The 22,239-nt window shown below is 41.4% G+C and overlaps 1 protein-coding gene across 1 annotated transcript; it reads right to left on the bottom strand.

The window, feature by feature from the left end:
- Positions 1–3,448: 3,448 nt before the first annotated feature.
- On the bottom strand, positions 3,449–4,894 carry LOC148977336 (uncharacterized). The gene is made up of 5 exons (XM_089135409.1): positions 4,365–4,894; positions 4,203–4,264; positions 4,041–4,117; positions 3,820–3,938; positions 3,449–3,705 (listed from the first exon to the last, which is right to left on the bottom strand). The coding sequence occupies exons 1-5, from the start codon at positions 4,560–4,562 to the stop codon at positions 3,616–3,618; spliced, it is 546 nt and encodes a 181-aa protein (XP_088991535.1). The 5' UTR covers positions 4,563–4,894; the 3' UTR covers positions 3,449–3,615.
- Between the last annotated feature and the right edge of the window lie 17,345 nt (positions 4,895–22,239).

Genomic DNA, 22,239 nt, shown 5'->3' with positions numbered 1-22,239 from the left:
TGCGTGTATTCTTTGTCTCCCTTATCAAACACACCTGATTCAACCCATCAGCTCATAATCAGGTGGGTTAATGAGCTGATGGGTTGAATCGGGTGTGTTTGATTAGAGAGACAAAGAAAACACGCAGTGTTGGTGTGCCGCCAGGAACAGGGTTGGGAAACACTGGTCTAAGCGATGTGGGGCCAAAACATTTTTTGTCACATACATCAAACGTCTTCTCACTATCGGCTAGCTGCCTGTCCCCTAAACACACTGTAAAAAAACGCGGTCTCTGTAGACACCACAGGCTCCACAAACGGCAACAAAAACAATCATGTCTTACCCGGACCACGAAACCTAACAAACAGTGTTCCAGCCAATCACTGGCAAGAAGTATTTGAGGGTGGGTCAGGGGGTTAGTGCGCGTGCACATGAAGGGGGTGTGTGTGTGAAGGAGAGCGAAGCATCAGAGGGAAGTTTGAAAAATTACCGACACACGACCAAAGAGACGTCGTTCTGAGGAACAAATTAAAAAGAAGGAGTCGGATAAAGAATGTGCGAAGTTCTGAATTTACATGGGTAGCAAAGCTTTTGAACGATGGCGAGAACTCCGGCGGCAGAAGGGCTTCCAGTCCGACATTCAGGTTGCTCTGTTTTTGCTTGACAGGTGGGTAACGTTAAATTGTTTTTTTTCTTCTAAATTGACGCTTATGTTCGCCAAACCCACACAAGGATATAATTAGCTAGAATTATGCACGTTCACAATTATTTCAGGAAGCACGGAAGGGAGGGGGAGGAGATGAGATGCGGAGGAGGGAGGATCTAGCTCCGATTTGTTTGAAAATATTCGAACGTCAACACCCAGGATCGCTTTGAGAACCTTTAACTACTACTTAGGCTTGTTTACTTTGAGGAAAGCGCTTCTTTCCAGAATGGTTCTAGCCCTGTTCCTGCGGCCACAAGAAAGGTAACCAGTTACACTGAAGATCCTTTCTGTAAATGCTTGAGAGGCTAGCATCGCCAGGAGGTCCAAGGCCAGAGGTTTCAGTGTTGGAAACGCAGTGGAACAACACTGAGTTAACCAATACTCAATACCGGATTCCTCAACCTCAGCACTAGTAGCAGCAATCTGGTGGGACTCAGACAGCCCCTCTTTATATTTTAAAATCTCCTGCCTAATGTTTGTTGTCTTGGCTGTCTTGGGCCTCGATGGACGATTAGCACTGAAGAACTTGAATCTACACCGTTTTGCGGGGGTTGACTCTGGAGCCTCTGTAACCTCATTTGTGACTTGCTCATCATCAGTCAACTGCTCTTCTCGTACTTGCACTCTTTGTGGCACCAATTGAGCAATGTACTCCTCTGCCTTTCTGACAAGATTCTTTACTTCATTATCATCATTTTCCAGAAGGCTTTCAGTTACACAGGGGTCCACAAAGCATGCTGCTGCAGGAAGTGGCGAGAAATTGTCAGCCGTTATGTCAAGAAACACACTAAAGCGCCTATCCATGCTGGACAGCATCTTCTGAGCTAGAGTAGCTGCATCTTTGTAGGTTCGACCATGTGGTAAATGGTAAATGGTAAATGGACTGCATTTATATAGCGCCTTCATAGACCTAATGGCCACCAAAGCGCTTTACAGTTTGCCTCACATTCACCCATTCATACACTCTTTCATACACCGACGGCGGTGCAATCGAGAACTCCAACAGGTGGTTTTTGAGATCCAGGAGTGCTGGCACAACAAGGGAAAGTGATTGAGTGTCACTTTCAAGTGACTTAGTGTGCTCTGCAAATGGCAGAAGAAGGTCTCTCAGCATCCCGATCTTCTGCCACTCACTGGGCTGCAGACTGTCCCAGGCCATGGACTCCGCCACAGCTGTGAGGTGCTCCTTGACTTTAAGACAGCGCAAAATCATAGCAAAGCAACTTGACCACCTAGTGGGACAGTCCTTTACCAGAACCAGAGCACACTTCTGCAGCAGCCGCTCTGTGGCGACAGATGACTTGCTAAATTTGTTCACTAAGTGCCTTACTTTCTCCAACAGCCTTCGGATTGGGGGTTCCTTCTGGACCATATTCACCACAAGCTGTATGGTGTGAACCATGCATGGGGTCCTCTCTATCGCTCCGTAGGAGTATTTACATGAAGAAAAAGATATATATAACCATTTTAGCCCTTATTTTATTGAATCAAATGAAATAGTTATATTATTTAACATCCTAAGAACTTATTTAGTCTATGTACATGAAATTAAATCAAGACTAGTTTCATAAATGCTTCATAACAATTTCATAAATTAATAACATAATTTTTAATCTTTTAACTTCCTATGGAATAATTTTTTTATTCATAAAACAACAATTAACCAGTTACATAAATAGTGAATTGATTATATTGTATCTAGTATTTTTTATGTTTCTTAATGTGTTTGTGTATGCAAACCTGGCCAATAAAGCTGATTCTGAATTAATTGCATAGTTTTATACAAAGACTACGTTACCTGTCATCCTCCGCTTCCTCATGCTCATTGTCATCGTCGTGCTCTGCCTCTGAGTCCTCAACAGAAGATATGGCAACTTCTGCATGTGTGTGGAACGAAGCCACCATATTGCTGCCATTGTCAGTAATCGTTGTGAGGACCTTCTCTCTGGGGATCCCCCATTCTTCCATTGACTCCTCTACAAGTGTACTAATCGACTCTGCGGTGTGAGGGTGAACCATCTCCTTCAGGTTCAGAAGTTTGTGTTCAGCCTTGTTGTCCTCAGGGTTGAAGTAACAGGCACTGATTCCCAGGAAGGATGCTGTAAGACCCTTTTTAGTCCAAATATCCAACCCTGTAGTTATTCTGCGTGCTGTGGCCAGGTTTTGTTTAATCTTTTCTTTCTCTTCTTTATACATTTTGTCAATCAAATTTAATTTTTTTTGTCTTTTTGGCACTTTGAACTTTTTATCCATTTTTGCCATCATGGCGATGACACTGCGTGAAAAGAGCTGTAATCGGGCATGTAAAACTCCTGAGTACTCCTGTGTACTCCACAAATAAACGTGTGTATACGGGAGTTTGCTGTCCCGTCACACAATCCCGAAAACTCCTGGATATGTACCAAGTTTGGGGCACAGCAGGGAGCCACTAGGGCCATCAGTTACCATGGTGAATAATCCCCAGGTCGGGGTCAATGCAAGGGAACATTAGCATTTCACACCTTTGGGACACAAGGCAGTGGCCTCCTTCAATTGGTCAGAGATCTTACATAGGATTGGGTGCTCAATGCTTTGTCCCTCCTCTAAACCCCCACACTATTGGTCCAGTTTATGGCCTCATTTGGGTTTATTATTACTCATTATTAATATTCATTGTCATTGGTGTTCATGGTTATAATGTCAAGACAATCAGATAGACAAAGTTGAGTTTGTTATTTTTATTATTTGTAAATGACACTGGGCACATGACATATATTTATATACACACAGTCAAAACTCTATAAATAAAAAAAAACATTAGCACAGAATACATTTTACTATTAGTCATACAATAAATAACCCCATATAATATATAAGGCCTGTGTATAATATATGTAAAACAATATAATAACCCGAACAACCCACACCGACTTTCCATCCAATATGGCATCCTACTCTTCAGACATGTGGTCAACTGTTGCAGTCTTCCAGATAGCTGCATCTTCCTCTGTCTGGAGAACCCCAGTCCTGCAGCTCAGTAGCTGCAAAATGGGAGGGAAAAAAGTAATTAAACCACTGAAAATATCAAATGGGTTGGGATGGGAGCCTCTCCCAGGCAGAGGCTTTTACTCAGATTTATATGTATTTATACTTACTCTTCTTTTTCTTTGTCTCATGAGCATAATGATCCCGCTGTCCTCCATCTTGTCTTTGTTATCATCTTGGGCCATCCTGTAACCCCTTCTAACAGTTTCAAAATATGGCTTGCAGGATGCTAGAGAGATGGAGATAGAGAGGGGGAGAATATGTTTATTTGTAACTAACTAATCTATACAGTTAAAAAGTTGTAGCCTTGGTACATTCTCTTGTGACTTACCTTTAACAACAGCAGGATCTACGTCGGGTACAGCCATTAAAAAGATTATGACCTCGAGGTTGTGGGGGGAGGATAGACTGTGAAGCAGTAATTAAAGAAGGTTGATTAAAAATATAATTTAGAAGAAAAGACTGTTATGAAAGCATAGTTTTAAAGATATACCTTGTCTGTGCGTCATATTTGTGTATGTTGTTTTCCCCATTGTGCAATCGCCATACAGCTTCCTGTAAAAATCCAACATAGTATGAGGGCTCAATTCGAATAGATTTATAAATAAAGCACACAAAGTTAAGCAGACACTGTGATGGTCAGAAAGTAACTTACCGCAACAGAATTATTCCCAGCTCTCTTTAATTTCTTTGAAGCAGGCTCCTCTTTTGCCTCTTTGAGCTCATTGATGTCAGCCTCCATCTTATCCAACCTCATGTCCATCATCTCCAGCTTTTCAAATATCCTCTTCAAACTTTCATTTGCCATATACACCAGGCTGTTTTCGTTCGGACTCAGAGATTTAAGAGCCATATTGTCCCTATGTAAAGGAGTAACATCTCCACTCTGCTCTCCGTAACACTTGTTGAAGATTGACACAATGTAAACCCTATCACCTTTCCTGAATACTAATGAGGGGGGCAGGGGAATAGGGGCAAACTTGAGCCAGTCCCAAAACAAATTAGCATTTAAAAAGCCAAGCCATCAACTAACAGCATGTGGTCAGACAAGTTCCTGTTTTCGGGCCTTTACAGGCATTTACAGGTACGCATAACAAAGTTCCAAAGATCCCTGCCAAACAGCACATTTCGCGGGCGTTTTCATTGTCCGAATTCTCCCGTATACACACTTTTTGACGCAGTGTGAACTCCTCATCTTCGACAATCCGTGCTGGGAGTCCTGTACGGCCTATCCACTGCGCTATCCCCTCTTCTTTGGCACGTTGCTCTGGGGAGTTGTCGTTGTACGTCCTTATGGCAAAGAAATCCTGAGCACTAGTTGGCTTGTCTATCTTCTTGGGTAGGACTTGCTTCACTGGTGTTATTTTTGGAATCTAGCACAGGAATAGATACAATGTCAGGACAGATACAGCCTCTGGAAGACCTTACTATTGTAAATATTAGTTGGCATAAATCTTTTTGCTATAATTTTTTTACCATAGTAAATTAACCTCTGAGTGAGTGACTTTACTGTCCAAAAAAGAAAAGAAAAAAAGTCTACATATTCTAAGCAATAGTCTCGGCAGTCATGTTCACGTCAATACCATTTGTTTAAATGTATGTAAATGTTATTGGTCTAAAATATGGTATGCAAAGTCATGTTGTTGATGCCAAATTCAGTTGCTATGTGAATGACAAAACTAAGTTAGCCAATTAGGAATAAGTTTTTAGCCAATTAGGAATGCTTAATACACATGGAGTCAGTCAGTCAGGTAGGAAGAACCCACTCTCTCTCTCTCACACACACACACACACACACACGTTAACCCACTTACTCTCTCACAAACAAATACACACACACACACACACGTTAACCCACTTACTCTCTCACAAACAAATACACACACACGTTAACCCACTTACTCTCTCACAAACACCCCACCCCCACACACACGGTAACGTTAGTCACACACGTTTGTCTCAGTCATTTAAAGCTAACGTTAAAATGAGACACATTAACCACATTTCTAAAAAAGAAAGTAACGTTATGTTAATTTCTTGACTTACCTCAATTTCGTTATGGAATGCCTTGAGATGTCTCTTAAGATTCGTGGTGTTTTTCCCTGCTATTTTGTGACCGCATTTCTCCCCGTCTTTTTCCACAACACATTCCGTTGTCTTTTCCGCTTCTATGTAATGAAAGTTATTCCAAATGTCTTGTCTTCTTTTTCTCCCAAAGACGAACCCCCTGCTGGCCGGCCATCGGTCCCTTTTTTCTGTGTCAGACTTAACTTTTGACGTCTACGCTAACCACCGCTCTGCACATAGCATCTGCAACTTCTAAATAATGCCGCGAGTGGGGCTTGAGGAAGTGACGTCGCCTGCGTCTGCGCAGTGCGATCTGATGCACCTGAAGTGAAAATACTGCAGAAATACTTGCAAAATAATAATAATAACACGACTAAATGAGACGAAATAACGGTATAACATTTCGTCTCGTTTCGTTTTGGTCAACGAAAATGTAGAGACATTTTATCAAAGTTTTCGTTTTGTAAACCACATTTAGTCCCGTTTTTATTCGTCAACAATATTGAAAAATAAATTTTATTATAGTCATCGTCACATGCCCAGCATTTACGTTGCGTCTCGTCTCGTTTTCGTCACGTGATAAAGGTTCGTTGACGACGATATTTAGTCATCATTTTCGTTGACGAAAGCAACACTACTGTAGTACAAGTAGGCACATCAGAAAACAAGTGAGGAAAAGACTCCACTAACTGAAGAATGTCACTTTTCTCAGATGGAGACAGATGGGGTAAATTATGGGCCAATTTTGAATATATCTCAGAGTTATTCAATCGTCCTTCGACAACTCCTCAAGAAGGAAAGTGAATGCAATCATCCCCCATACAATTCAAGGAGGAACTCTCTGAAGAGGAAGTCCCCTCCCCACTCAAATGTGAAGAATCATCAGACACAGTGGTTACTAAACCCACAGAAGATGCAGGAGGAAAATAAGGCTTCAAAAGATTTATGCAGCAAACCTGTGCTCCCTTGCGTCGTTCTGGGGTTTCCAAAAGATAATTCTGTCCAGAAAGGCCCTGCAAAATGGGCTTGAAAAGGATTACTTACAAGTGGCAACAAAGCTAGTACATTGGTCTCCAACCTGAAATTTCCGAGCCACTGCTCGTTTGTTAAACAACCTCTCCATCTTACACTGTGACTTCCCCAGTTTTCTCTGAGCAATTGCTCGAGCCTCATGCAGCCGGTATCGAAAACCACTCAAAAAAGTCCAAAACATTTTGGGAGGGTTCAGAAGGAATCCAGTTGTCGCTAACACTTTACAATAAGGTTCATTAGTTAACTACATTAGTTAACATTAACAAAGATTACAAATGCTGAAGTAGTATTGTTCATTCTTAGTTAATGTTAATTTCAACATTTACTAATACTTCATTAAAATCTTGTTAACATAGTTAATGTTAACATTAGTTAAAATTTTAACTAACGTTAACAAAGATCAACAAAAACAGTAACAAATGTATTGCTCATGTTAGTTAATACATTAACTAATGTTTAATAAATGAACCTTATTGTAAAGTGTTACCCAGTTGTCAGCTAAAAAAAACTTCATGACCAAATACCAGATCATTTGGACTAAATCCAATGCTCTCCTGAGTAACTCTCATAAGCAACCAAGGCAGCCCATCCTCCCAATCAGAACCAAGCTCCACACAGTATGACCGTAGCAATGACTTCAGGGTCTGATGAATTCTTTCGAGGGCCCTTTGACTCTGAGGGTGATATGCACTGGAAATGTTATGACTGATTTTCAACTGACGTAAAGCTTTAGCAAACTGACGGCTCATAAACTTGGAGCCCTGATCAGACTGGATAACTCTAGGAATTCCAAATGTTGACATGGAAGAGGTTAAAGCTTTTAGAATATATTTTGTAGTAATGGACCTGACAGGATATGCAGCTGGATACCGGGTAGATAAACACATAACTGTGAGTAGATACAAATGACCAGTCAAATACAAATATATATATATATACATACAAATACCAGCAAATACTCAAATGGTTTTGATCTAGCTGGAATAGGTTGGAGAGGAGCCACAGGGATTTTCTGGTTTGGCTTTCCAGTGAGTTGGCACACATGACAAGTTTCTAATAAACTTTGCCACGAAAATTAAAGCACCATGGTACAACAGTGCTACGCATGCTATCAAGAGAGAAACTCGCAACTTAGAGCGTAAATGGAAACAAACTAATTTAGAGGTCTTTAGAATCGCGTGGAAAGACAGTATGTCACGTTATAAAAAGACACTAAAAACAGCCAGGGCTGAGCATCTCCGCAAACTAATCGAAAATAACCAAAATAATCCAAGGTTTTTATTTAACACCGTGGCTAGACTAACAAATAAACAGACATCACCAGAACAAAATATACCGTTACAGTTTAGTAATAATGATTTTATGAATTACTTCAATGCGAAAATAGAAAGCATCCGAAACAAAATTATAAATGTACAATCCGCTATGGTGTCTTATGATTCAGCTTCAATTATGGCCCCTCTAGAACAACTACACCGCTTTACAACGATAGGACAGGAGGAGCTAAATAAACTTATCATTGCACCTAAACCAACAACATGTTTATTAGATCCAATACCCACTAAACTACTGAAAGAACTATTACCTGCAGTGGAAGAGCCTCTCCTCAATATTATTAACTCGTCTTTATCTTTAGGTCATGTCCCAAAAATATACAAGCTGGCTGTAATAAAACCGCTTATTAAGAAACCGCAATTAGATCCAAATAACTTGGCAAATTACAGACCCATTTCAAATCTTCCATTTATGTCCAAAATACTTGAAAAAGTAGTGTCCGCTCAATTGTGCTCTTTTTTGCAAGAAAATGATATCTATGAAAAATTCCAGTCAGGATTCAGACCGCATCATAGTACAGAAACTGCGCTAGTTAAAATTACAAATGATTTACTTTTAGCTTCTGACCAAGGCTGTATCTCAATACTAATCCTACATTAAGCTGGTTTAGATCGTACTTATCGGACCGTTCTCATTTTGTCTGTTTAAATGGGGAAAAAATCAAAGATAACGTCAGTAGACTATGGAGTACCGCAAGGATCGGTTTTAGGCCCTCTGCTATTCTCAATATATATGCTGCCACTTGGTAATATTATAAGAAAACATGGAATTAATTTCCACTGTTACGCTGACGACACTCAATTATATATTTCATCACGACCAGATGAAAACACTAACTCATCTAAAATGACAGAGTGTCTCAAAGATATAAAATGCTGGATGACGCGTAATTTCCTGCTATTAAATTCAGATAAAACGGAGGTATTACTTATTGGTCCAAAAAACTACTCACAAAACCTCTTACAATACAACTTTAATATAGACGGATGTCCTGTTACTTTATCCACTACAGTAAAAGACCTGGGTGTTATACTAGACCGCAACTTGTCTTTCGAAGATCATATTTCATATGTTACAAGAACAGCCTTTTTCCACCTTAGAAACATTGCTAAGCTACGTAACATGCTATCTGTTTCTGATGCTGAAAAATTAGTTCATGCATTTGTAACCCATTAGTGGGATTTAACACCGCAAAAAGAAAAGGAGGAAAAATATCTACTTGGGTCTGAGCTCACCAAATACCTATAATTAGGTATCCGGGTCCCGGGTTCGGGGTCTCACACCTTGCAATAAAAAAAAAAATTAAATGTGTGTCTGCACTTGTTTAAATTAATGTCGGTAGTGCTAACTGGAAAATTAAATAAATGAAAATGATATTAAATAAACCAATGAATAAACTTCAATATAAAATAGAATGAATTAATAAATGATAATGAAAGGAATTAACAGATAGGTCAATCAGATCACTGAACAGTAACTGTTTACTTGAATGTCATTGCGCACGAATCGCTTTTCACACATCACATTAGAATCCCATTTGACAAATCACCATTTCGAAAAAAAAAAACAATGACCAATCAAAGGACACTAAAATATATATAAAAGAAAAATAAAATAAAAAATAAAGAAAAATCAGTTCGTGTCCACAGCAGTATAAGTGCCATGCAAATGACTAAGTTCAGTTTCATTGGAATGTGACTCAGTTCAATTTGTTCGTAAAGTGACTCGGTTCAATTTGTTCGAAATGTGACTCAGTTCATTGAGAAGATGGAGATGACTCAGTTCGCGTGAAAGTGAAAATGACTCAGTTGGGTTTGTTTGTTTGCGTAAATGCCTACTAAACTCCGTGCAGTGATGAAAGCCGAACGTGAAGAGTTTCTTGAGTGAAGAGTCCCTTGAGTGAGTCCCTGATGACGCAATTCCTCCAGTGGAAATCCAGCGCGTTCTCCCTCACGGCGTAACTCAAACACGATCCCAGAGCGTTGAAACAATCCCAACTAATACAATGAAACAGTTCAGACATCGATTTAGAACAATATTAATGACGATGGATTTGATTAACGAGAGCTCACACATGTGGCTCACGTCTCTCTCTTCAATGATCTGGCGCGCATGTGACGTCAGCATCCATCGCAAAAATGCATTTTAACATTCAATAATATTTAAACTTACATTATTCCCATCACATAAATGTGCAACCAGTTTTTAACAAGTATACTACTGCAGCATAAGTGCTTTACATGTTCTCTATTGCACACTATATACTCAATCACAAACACCATTAACCATCCACATTTTCTTATATGAACAAACACAAACTTGAACATTATTCATGAAAATATGACCCAATTGTGACTTACCTAATACAATGAAACAGTTCAGACATCGATTTAGAACAATATTAATGACGATGGATTTGATTAACGAGAGCTCACACATGTGGCTCACGTCTCTCTCTTCAATGATCTGGCGCGCATGTGACGTCAGCACCCATCGACGCAATGAATTATTTTCACCACTCCGCGAAAACAAAATAGTAATTAAAATAAAAATAAAACTAAAACATATGTCTGAACATTTCATGCATTAGGCAAGGGAAAAAATATATGTATATAAACAAAACAAAACAAACAAAAAAAAAAACATGAAAATACATAGCAACACAGCCTCAATTAATTGGGTGGGTTACATCCTCCCCTGCTGAAACTCTGATGTCCTCATCAGATACTTAATTAGATACATGACCCACAAGGCTAAATAACAATTCACTTTGAGTTTGTTGCACTCTCATCTGTTGTTGCATCATTTCAAGTACTTGGCTAAAATAACTCGATTTGGGTTCTACATGAGCACTCTGCTTTCCACATTGTGCTTTCCAAACAAAATCTTTCAATTTACTTGGGGGTCTTTTCTCTCTTTGGGACCTCCTTAACTCAACATGAGAATCAAGTTTCCCTTCAGCACTCAACTCATCGGGATGAACTGACACCTCATTGACATCATCCTCTAAGGGCGAGACATCTTGCTGAATTACAGTCTCATTAACATCATCCACATTGTTTTCAACAGATTGAGTGCCTTGCCAATCACCTTTCTGAATTTCAACTTCATGCTCATTCAACAAACTGTGAGACACAAAAGGTTCAGAGACTTCTTGCAAGACTGTCCCCAACTGGAACTCTGGGGCATAAGGATTCAGAGACACATTGTGACCTTCAATTTCCACACTCTCATCACAACATTCAGCCTCCATATCCCCTTCCAACTCAAGTTTACGCCTCCTGCGTGTAACTGCTCCTTCGACAACCGGAGCCTCATCAATCTCATCATGACTCGTTGGAAGAAACCCACATGGAAGTAAAAGATCTCTGTGCAGAACACGCTCAGGGCCTTCGCAGTTCTCAGGCTGAATAACATACACGGGGATCTCTGCATTAGGCTGCTTTACCACCACATAGATGGTGGATTCCCAACGATCTGCAATCTTGTGCTTTCTCCGGATGTTAACATTTCTTACAAGAACGCGATCGCCAACTTCTACTGTAGCAGCAGTCACTTTCTTATCCCATCTGGCTTTATTCATCAATTGCCTCTTTTCCGCATTTTGAACTGCCAATTGATAAGCGTACCTCAACCTTCGTTTCAACTCACTGACATAATGAGTATGCGTTTTGGAATTATGCCCCTTTGGGTTAATCCCGAAGCAAAGGTCAATTGGGAGACGAGGTTGGCGTCCGAACATAAGAAAGAAAGGAGTCTCACCAGTCGCATCATTTCTAGTGCAATTGTACGCATGCACTACAGGACGGACATATTTTCTCCAATGTTCCTTCTTTTTATCACTAAGGGTTCCCAGTAAATCCAGTAGGGTTCGATTAAATCTTTCTACTGGGTTTCCCCGCGGGTGATAAGGTGTAGTGCGGGACTTAACTCCTGCTAGTGTGCACAACTCCTTCACAAGATCGGACTCAAAATTTGCCCCCTGATCACTATGTATTCTCTTAGGAAAACCAAAACTGCAAATCAGATTTTCCCACAGCACCGAGGCCACCGTTTTGGCTGTTTGGTCTTTGGTTGGAAATGCCCAAGAAAACTTAGTGAAAAAATCAGTAATGACTAATATGTTGCGGGTGTCATTTGAATCTGGCTCTAATGTAAGATAGTCAATACAAACTAATTCCAAGGGAGAATAAGCTTTGATGTTCACTAGTTCTGCAGCTCTTTGTGCACGAGCCTTTCTCTTGACGCATCTCTCGCAAGTCCTGCACTTTTTCTCCACATATTCTGCCATTTTAGGCCAATAAAATCTGCCCCTTGCGAGCTCCAGTGTCCTCTCATACCCCATGTGCCCCGTCTCGTCATGAACTCCTTCAAGAGCCCTGTCTCTAAGACTCGGGGGAACCACCAGCTGCCTGTATTTTTGCCCATACTGATCAGATACTGTACGATACAGAACGCCATCTACTAAATTTAGTCTAGGCCTTTCCCTCAGCATCAGACTCACTTCTTTAGATTCTTTTAGTCTATCCGCATGAGCTAAAATTTCTCCAGACTCCACAAGGGCAATTATCCTTCCGATGGCTACATCCTCTCTCTGTAACTGGTACCAATCTGCGGGAGTCATACTGGGTAAAGCAGTCTGTCCAGGCCAGTGCTCAGGTTCTATCAAATCATCAGGAACCACATCATCATTGCAAAGAAGCATCTCGACAGCGGGATTCGAGATGACGCTGCCTTCCAGCAGGTCTCCCTCATCACACGGCTGTACGACATGCGTCTCGCAACACACTGAATGTCGCAAACACACCGTTTTGATTGCTTGATGTTCGATGTTTTCAAACTCACTTGCTGCACATTCTGCTCTGCTTATCAAGTTTGCTACTCGTTCGTCGATCTGTATGGCCTCCTCATCATCCATAAGTGGTTTTTGAGGACGACGAGACAGCCCGTCCACGTCGACATTAGTTTTGCCCGCTCTGTACTTAATATCAAAATCATACATAGACAGAGCCGCGAGCCACCTATGGCCAGCCGCATCCAATTTAGCCGTAGTGAGCACATACACTAATGGATTGTTGTCTGTTAGCACGGTAAACTTTGTGCCATACAAGAAATCGTGAAATTTCTCACACACAGCCCATTTGAGTGCTAAGTACTCTAGCTTGTGCACTGGGTAATTTTTCTCACTCTTAGAAAGACCACGACTGGCATAGGCGATCACTCTTGTCTTTCCATCTTGAACTTGATACAAAGCAGCACCTATGCCAGTGACACTAGCGTCAGTGTGTAGAATGTATGGTAACTTCCAGTCTGCAAAAGCTAAAATAGGCGCTGTTGTGAGCTTTTGAATGATAGTGTCAAAAGCAACTTGACACTCATTATCCCATTTCCCAGCTAGAGATTGAGCTTTACTCCTAACACGGTAAGATGATGTTGACCGTCCTCTAGTAGAGAATTCACCCTGTAATAACGCATTCAGAGGCTTAACTATCTGGGAGTAGCTTTCAACGAATCGCCGGTAATACCCAGCAAAGCCTAGGAATGACCTCAAATCTCTGACAGTCTTTGGGATGGGCCATTCTGTCAAAGCAGAAATCTTGTCTGGGTCAGGGTGTATGCCTTGCGCAGAGATAACATGCCCTAGATATCTGACGGAAGTTTGAAAGAACTTACACTTGGACGGTGCTAACTTAAGCCCAAACGCGGAGATACGTTGGAGAACCTTCATAAGTCTAGCCTCATGTTCTTCAAGTGTGTCAGAGAAAATGATCAAGTCGTCAAGAAAAGCTATAACTTCCTGCAAATTCAAACCCGCCATGACTTTCTCCATGGTTCTCTGAAAAGTGGCTGGAGAATTCGTCAGCCCTTGTGGTAAACGCCGAAATTGCCAATTTCCAAATGGCGTAGTGAACGCAGTTTTGGGGCGATCACTCTCTTCCACCTCCAACTGGTAATATCCACTTTTTAAATCTAGGACCGTAAACCACTTCGAACCTGACAGCAATGTAAAGGTTTCCTCGATCCTGGGAAGAGGATATGCATCTCCCTTTGTCAACTTATTTAGTTTGCGATAATCAACCACCATTCTCAAGTCACCGTTTTTCTTCCTCACCAGTACTACTGGTGAAGCGTAGGGACTATTTGATTCTTCTATAATCTCACTAGCAAGCAGATCTAACAAGTGTTTCCTTAAGTCCTCAAAGTCAGCTGGAGAGACACGACGAGTACGCTCTTTGAACGGAACATGCTCAATTAGCTCTATCCTATGTGCCACGCCTGACACTCGTCCCACATCTAGATCATGCTTGGCAAATGCACTTGATGTCTCACGGTTTATTCTTCCCACTATGCGAGCTTTGAGCTCCTCAGAAATGGGGGAACCATCAAAATCGAGAACCACAGGATCGTCTGCCTTTACCATAAGACTTGCCATCAGAGAAGTGGTAGTTTGAGAAGTACTAGCATTATCAAATATAGGCAGAGACTTCATCCATTCCACCACTGAACACTCAGCGAGAACGCCTTTTGGCTGCAAGGTCACACTGTGGTCTGAAACATTTCGAATGACCACTTTGACTTTATTTCGAGCTCTAGCCTCAGCTTGTATCAACTTACATTCCACGACTAAACCACCTGGAAGATGATGCATCACTGGTTCATCAATGATCATTGTCTTGCTCTGGCCGAAATCTTTAGCTCGATACACCCCGGTCACTTCACACTTTTCACCTTTACTGATCGTTACAGATCTCTTACCCAACAGTCTAACTGGGGTGAGGCCCTGTACCCCTTTACAAGGTGTCGAAGTAGCTTCACAAGTACTATAAGCAGCCATCCAGTCACTGCTAATGGGCATTTGCGGTAGGTAATTCTTTTCCTGCACCGTGTTACAATCTTGTACAAGATGACGGAGAACATTTGTACCCACTAACAAGGGCGACCGAGCACTGTAGGTTTGATCAGGACAGACCAGCGCTAGTACGGCAACCACTGCATCTGTTCCACAAGCAGACTTCGGAAACTGGACATCGATTTCAATGTATCCTAGATAAGGGACTAATTGCCCTGCAGCCCCCTCAACCCGGAGTAGTTCTACCATGGGGGTAATACCCCTATGCTGTAAACACTGCTTGTAGAAAGATTCAGCTACACAAGTCACCTGTGACCCAGTGTCAATTAGACAACAACATTCAATTCCATCCACCCAAGCCTGACTTTCCCAAGGTTCTCCAACTAATCCCCTAGGAACCTGGTTTGTCTTTTCTATGGAACCTTTTACAACTCCAGCCTCTGTTTGTTCCACAACAGAGGCTACTCCATGTTTAAATGAGCAGCGGGTGTCGTCACTTTGTTTGGAAGACTCCTTTGCTCATGTCTCTGCACCAGCCTTTTCTGCACCAAGGCTGCATTCACTGGATTAGTGCACTGTTGCAAATAATGAGAATCCTCACCACAGCGATAACAAAATCCACTCATGGGCAGTGACTTAGCTTGAGTTTGAGGCACAGGGCGTGAGGACTTCCCTTCTTTGCTCCCTTTCTTGTTTGGCACTTTTGACTGGTGTTGATCATATGGCAGTTTCTTCACTGAAACTGGCTTTGGTGCTTTTGCTTTAGCTACCTCAGCTTCAAGCTCTCTAATGCGTTCTGTCAAGGCCAGATTTACTTGTGCTTCCCCAGAGTTTGCTACAAATCCCTGGTCGGCAAGAACATGCACTTGGCTCTGCGCTCTAACAGGAGGCATGCATAAATGGACATTCATACGTTTCTCTTTAAGCTGCTTCTCATGCTCGAAAGACCTCAGTTTGAAAAGCAAGCTGGAATAGCTCAAATCGGGATGTAAAGAATCTGATAGCAAATCTTTAAGACGCAACTGCGTTATCAGGACATCATCCCAGCACCCTCTGATGAACTGCTTGAGAAGCAAAGTGTCAGAATGTTTGCCAACCACTCCCTTCTTTTCAACCACCTCCTGCATCAAGGAATGAAGACGCCTCAAATAATCAGAGGGCTTTTCACCTCGGTTTTGGTGCGTCTCGATAAACTGAATGTACAGATCATCTCCCCCTGTGACACTACCATAAGCTTTATCTAGCTCCCGTGCGTACGTTTCTGGTGGCGCATTTGTACCTACTCCTAGCGCAACATTAAGAGCAGGGGGAAGGAGACTATCCAAAATGTGCCTTCTCTTATGCCTCTCCATCAGAGAAGTGTCGGAAAGTAGCTGCCTAGCGTACAATTGCCACGTGGCGAAATCAACTTCCCCACTAGGCTTGGGGCAATGTCCGGAAAACATTCTTAATTTAGGGGGTAAGGGAACATGTCCCTGGTAATCAGAGTCATGTTTCACCACATGTTCCACCACTACCCGCTGTACGTCCTGTGGTATAGTAAAAGTGATAGGAGTTTCGTGTGTTGCGTTTCTACCCACAGGAGGTGAATCGGTTCGAATTGCAAAAGACACTTTTGATGCCGAATTGGCGGCTACAGTAGGCGTTGCTGCTGGCATTGCATTACCAAACTTTCTTGGAGCAGGGGTTGAAGTGGAGGGGCCCCTATCAACACCATCAGCTATGTGTGCAAGCTTAGTCACAACCTGCTGGCTTAGTTCATTTACATCTACACAGTGAAGTTGTGCCAAACTCTCTATTTGCACCAATAGCTGATCAGCCATATCATCCAAGGTTTGACCCGAGTATTTACTCTGTATTGGTGTTGGGGAACTAGGGTGAGGTTGCATATCGTCGAGCTGCCTACCCTCTAGTGGCACAACACCCCATACATTTTGGCCATCTGCATTCAAATACTCTTCTTCAGCTATTAACGGGGTAGTAACCTCCTGAAATTCGCAAAGAAGCTCTCCTGTGAATTTGTCACCTAACCACTCAACTTTCTTCACCTCATCAAGATGATCAAAACATCGCCTCACGTCCATAAGAGTAGTTTTTGGATCTACTTTTGTAAGGATTACAGACCGTTCAGGATCAAAATTATGCTGCTTGCAAAATTCCATTGTGAAAAAAAAAATTATTCTGAAAATTAGGACTAAAACCCGATTTTGTCAAACAAGCGCAGCCCCACGTTGGGCGCCAAATTTTTCTCTCTCTATTCTTGGATGTAACCCATTAGTGGGATTTAACACCGCAAAAAGAAAAGGAGGAAAAATATCTACTTGGGTCTGAGCTCACCAAATACCTATAATTCACAGTTTATAATGGTATCTGGAGTCCCGGGTTCGGGGTCTCACACCTTGCAATAAAAAAAAAATTAAATGTGTGTCTGCACTTGTTTAAATTAATGTCGGTAGTGCTAACTGGAAAATTAAATAAATGAAAATGATATTAAATAAACCAATGAATAAACTTCAATATAAAATAGAATGAATTAATAAATGATAATGAAAGGAATTAACAGATAGGTCAATCAGATCACTGAACAGTAACTGTTTACTTGAATGTCATTGCGCACGAATCGCTTTTCACACATCACATTAGAATCCCATTTGACAAATCACCATTTCGAAAAAAAAAAACAATGACCAATCAAAGGACACTAAAATATATATAAAAGAAAAATAAAATAAAAAATAAAGAAAAATCAGTTCGTGTTCACAGCAGTATAAGTGCCATGCAAATGACTAAGTTCAGTTTCATTGGAATGTGACTCAGTTCAATTTGTTCGTAAAGTGACTCGGTTCAATTTGTTCGAAATGTGACTCAGTTCATTGAGAAGATGGAGATGACTCAGTTCGCGTGAAAGTGAAAATGACTCAGTTGGGTTTGTTTGTTTGCGTAAATGCCTACTAAACTCCGTGCAGTGATGAAAGCCGAACGTGAAGAGTTTCTTGAGTGAAGAGTCCCTTGAGTGAGTCCCTGATGACGCAATTCCTCCAGTGGAAATCCAGCGCGTTCTCCCTCACGGCGTAACTCAAACACGATCCCAGAGCGTTGAAACAATCCCAACTAATACAATGAAACAGTTCAGACATCGATTTAGAACAATATTAATGACGATGGATTTGATTAACGAGAGCTCACACATGTGGCTCACGTCTCTCTCTTCAATGATCTGGCGCGCATGTGACGTCAGCATCCATCGCAAAAATGCATTTAACATTCAATAATATTTAAACTTACATTATTCCCATCACATAAATGTGCAACCAGTTTTTAACAAGTATACTACTGCAGCATAAGTGCTTTACATGTTCTCTATTGCACACTATATACTCAATCACAAACACCATTAACCATCCACATTTTCTTATATGAACAAACACAAACTTGAACATTATTCATGAAAATATGACCCAATTGTGACTTACCTAATACAATGAAACAGTTCAGACATCGATTTAGAACAATATTAATGACGATGGATTTGATTAACGAGAGCTCACACATGTGGCTCACGTCTCTCTCTTCAATGATCTGGCGCGCATGTGACGTCAGCACCCATCGACGCAATGAATTATTTTCACCACTCCGCGAAAACAAAATAGTAATTAAAATAAAAATAAAACTAAAACATATGTCTGAACATTTCATGCATTAGGCAAGGGAAAAAATATATGTATATAAACAAAACAAAACAAACAAAAAAAATACATGAAAATACATAGCAACACAGCCTCAATTAATTGGGTGGGTTACACATTCATGACCTCAAGACTAGATTACTGTAATGCTTTATTAGCCGGTTGTCCTGCATCCTCAATAAACAAGCTACAGTTAGTACAAAATGCAGCTGCTAGAGTTCTTACTAGGTCAAGAAAATATGATCATATAACACCGATTTTATCATCTCTACACTGGTTACCTATTAAGTTCCGCATCAACTACAAAATCCTACTACTGACCTATAAAGCCCTAAATGGTTTAGCACCTATGTACTTAACGGACCTTCTTTCGCCCTACAATCCACCGCGTTCCTTAAGATCACTAAATTCAAGGCTTCTGGTCATTCCTAGGATATCGAAGTCCAGTAAAGGAGGGAGGGCGTTCTCGCATTTAGCTCCAAAACTCTGGAATGGCCTTCCCGATACGGTCCGAGCCTCTGACTCGCTGACACAGTTTAAAACTAGATTAAAGACGCTTCTCTTTAGTCAAGCATTCACATAATGCTTATCTTCTAGTCCTCTGTTATGCCATACGGAACCGTTTGCCACTGAAACTGCTTAACGCACCAGTGGGGCTCGACAGCCTTTTAGACAAACAGGTCGGCACGTATGGTTGGGTTGTGGAGAGTTCAGGTTACGGATAGTTTGTGAGTTATAACGAAAATCATTATGAACATCAGCTATGCTAATTATTTCCCATCTGCCTTTCTGCTGTTATCTCGGGACGCTTGTCCCGAGAAAAATGGCGTTCGTCAGGTCCAGTTTTGTGTCCAGCCTCTCACGGGGATTTCGGATGCCCCAACGCCTGTGATGAGACGACTCAACGCCTGTGAAGAGACGACTCAACGCCTGCGATATGTTATGGCGCCGTTTGATTCATAAACAATATTTATATTTAAACAATATGAATGTAAGCCAGAGGAGAACTGGCCCCCGACTGAGCCTGGGTTCTCCCAAGGTTTTTTCTCCATCCAATCTGATGGAGTTTGGTTCCTTGCCACTGTCGCCTTGCTTTTGGTTTGCTTTGAGCTTGCTCAGTTGGGGTTATTTAGTGTTTAGCAATGTTGTTGATCTGTGTTGTGCTACTTTCATGTTATCACTGTGAAGCTGCTTTGATACAATCTGTATTGTGAAAAGCGCTATATAAATAAATGTGACTTGACTTGACTTGACGTCTCTTTTTAAACCAGGCCAGAAGAACTTGCGTTGCAATCGATCACGTTTTCCTCACTCCCATATGTCTGGCCACTCCATCATGTACTAACCCGATCACAGGCTGCCTAATTTTAAGAGGAACTACCACTTGAACATTAACCTTAGTAACGGGTTCAGATTCACTGACCCACCGTCTAAGCAACATTTCATCTTTCAGGAAGTAGCAAGTGAGTAGCTGAGTCTCAATATCCCTGTCGATACAAACCATTGAGAACAAAGGTTTAAGAGTTACATCAGCTAACTGTTCTTGAATCAAGTCCTCTCTAGAAACATGAAAAATAGAGGATAAATGATCATCGGATACTGCTTTCTCCCGAGACACAAACTCCTCAGAAAAGAAATCAGAATCAGAAATGTTTTCTGCCAAGGTCATACCAAGTGGTTTCCCTTCAACTGTCTCACCAACAACCTGTTTTGAGGAAACAAAACTAAACCCATCCACATCATCCTCGAAATGACCGGGTAGCCCTTTCTCCATAGTTACCTCAGGATGTAAAGAAACTTGACCTTCACACAATCGGTCGGCTTTGAGTTGTTTTGTTCTGGCTCGGGTGACAGCACAGGAAGGAAACACGTGGGGAAATTTCTGACCACATTCATCAGGAACATCGGCAGACATAGGTGAGGAGACTACAACAGTAGACGGTACAGGTTTTGATGTTCCCCAGACATTCCCCTGAGCAAGATCGTTCCCCAGGATAAAAGAAATCCCTGGCACAGGAAGGGAAGATCGTACTCCCACAATCACATCACCGGTTACCAGATCAGAGATAAGATGTGCCTTATGTAAGGGTATAACTTTTAATAAAGTCATTTCTATCCCCCTAATCAATACATCCTTCCCAGTCGCAGTCTGACCTGAGAGTGGAAGAACTCCCTCTAGCAAAAACGATTGAGAAGCTCTGGTGTCTCTCAGGATCCTCAAAGAAACTATTTCTTCTTGTCCTCGCAAAGACACAAAGCCGCTGGTAATAAATGGAGCATACTCAGTATAATTATCCCCGACATCTACCTGTTTTGAGATCCCCTTCCTAATCTCAGAATTCTGTTGAGGAGCATAAATCTCCAGTGGTTCCAGTCCAACTGGCTTAGCAGACTTCTTTAAAGCAGTCATTCCCAAAGGCGGGGTTTTGAAGATTTTGAATGGGTCGCCAAGTCGAGCACTATTTTTCAGTGTGCTATATATAGTCTCTACTCAGGGCTATTCAATTGGCGGCCCGCGGGCCAAGTGCGGCCCGCCAATCATCTCCATACGGCCCGAGGGCATCCCAACCTCCCTCCTCCTATTTTCTGTTGGTGCGGCTAAATTTGGTTAGACACGCGCGTGGCCGCAGTGGCGCGTGCAGCTGGACGACTTTCACTTGACACTATATTTGATGTACTCACTTGAGGCGTCCAATGATTCCGAAATAACTTTCTACTCTGATCACTTGAACCTTTATCAGGAAAAGAAACTCTGTGAGTCAGAACAAATTCATTAGCCAACACAGCTGCATTAGCTTATGTAAGAGCCTTCTGCTCATTCAAATAAGTTGACACAGATGCTGGTACACAGTTTTTAAATTCTTCCACAAGAATTAACTGCCTTAACTGGTTCAAGGTTTCTACTTTCTGAGACTGACACCACCTTGTAAACGTAATTTCTTTTTCCAGAGCGAATTCAACATATGTTTGTCTTTCAAGTTTTTTATAACCACGAAATCGTTGACGATAAGCCTCTGGTACCAACTCATATGCTCTCAAAATGGCTATTTTAACTTGTTTGAAATTTACACTCTCTTCTTCAGAAAGAGAAGAAAACACCTCCTGAGCCTTCCTGGTCCGAACACACTGCAAAAGCAAAGTCCAGACTTCTGGCCATTTTAGAGAAGAAGCAACTCTTTCAAAATGGGCAAAGTACTTGTCTACATCACGTTCACAAAATAGGGGAACCATCTTAATGTTTTACCAACATCAAAGGAAGAATGCACAACCTGAATGGACTTTGAAGCTTCAGCTTTTTTTTACTTCCAGTTCAAGTTCTAACTTCTTCATCTCATACTGCCTATGTTCACTTTCACTCTCACATGCATACTCTAACTTTCTCAGCTCAAATTGTGTATGCTCACGCTCCTGTTAAAGCTCTTATTTTTTAAACTGAACACGTTTATCCCATTCCCTCTCTTCTAATGCTTGAGAACCTTCAAATGATAGTCTCTCAGTTTCAAACTGTGTTTGTTTCTCTATGGACATTAAATCTCTCTCAACCAGTGGATATGCTGCCT

Source organism: Pimephales promelas, chromosome 10 (assembly GCF_988280905.1).
Source record: "Pimephales promelas chromosome 10, fPimPro1.hap1.1, whole genome shotgun sequence".
Lineage (NCBI taxonomy): Eukaryota > Metazoa > Chordata > Actinopteri > Cypriniformes > Leuciscidae > Pimephales > Pimephales promelas.
Note: the sequence above shows the minus strand (reverse complement) of the source record. Positions and strands in the feature narration are given on the sequence as shown.

Bases quoted from the DNA above. Each gene is read 5' to 3' on its own strand.
- LOC148977336 (XM_089135409.1), bottom strand. From the start codon at position 4,562: ATGGCTCTTAAATCTCTGAGTCCGAACGAAAACAGCCTGGTGTATATG. The intron at 4,265-4,364 runs GTAAGTTACTTT...GGATTTTTACAG, and splicing joins CTGGGAATAATTCTGTTGCG to GAAGCTGTATGGCGATTGCA. The intron at 3,706-3,819 runs GTAAGTATAAAT...CCCATTTTGCAG, and splicing joins TGAGACAAAGAAAAAGAAGA to CTACTGAGCTGCAGGACTGG.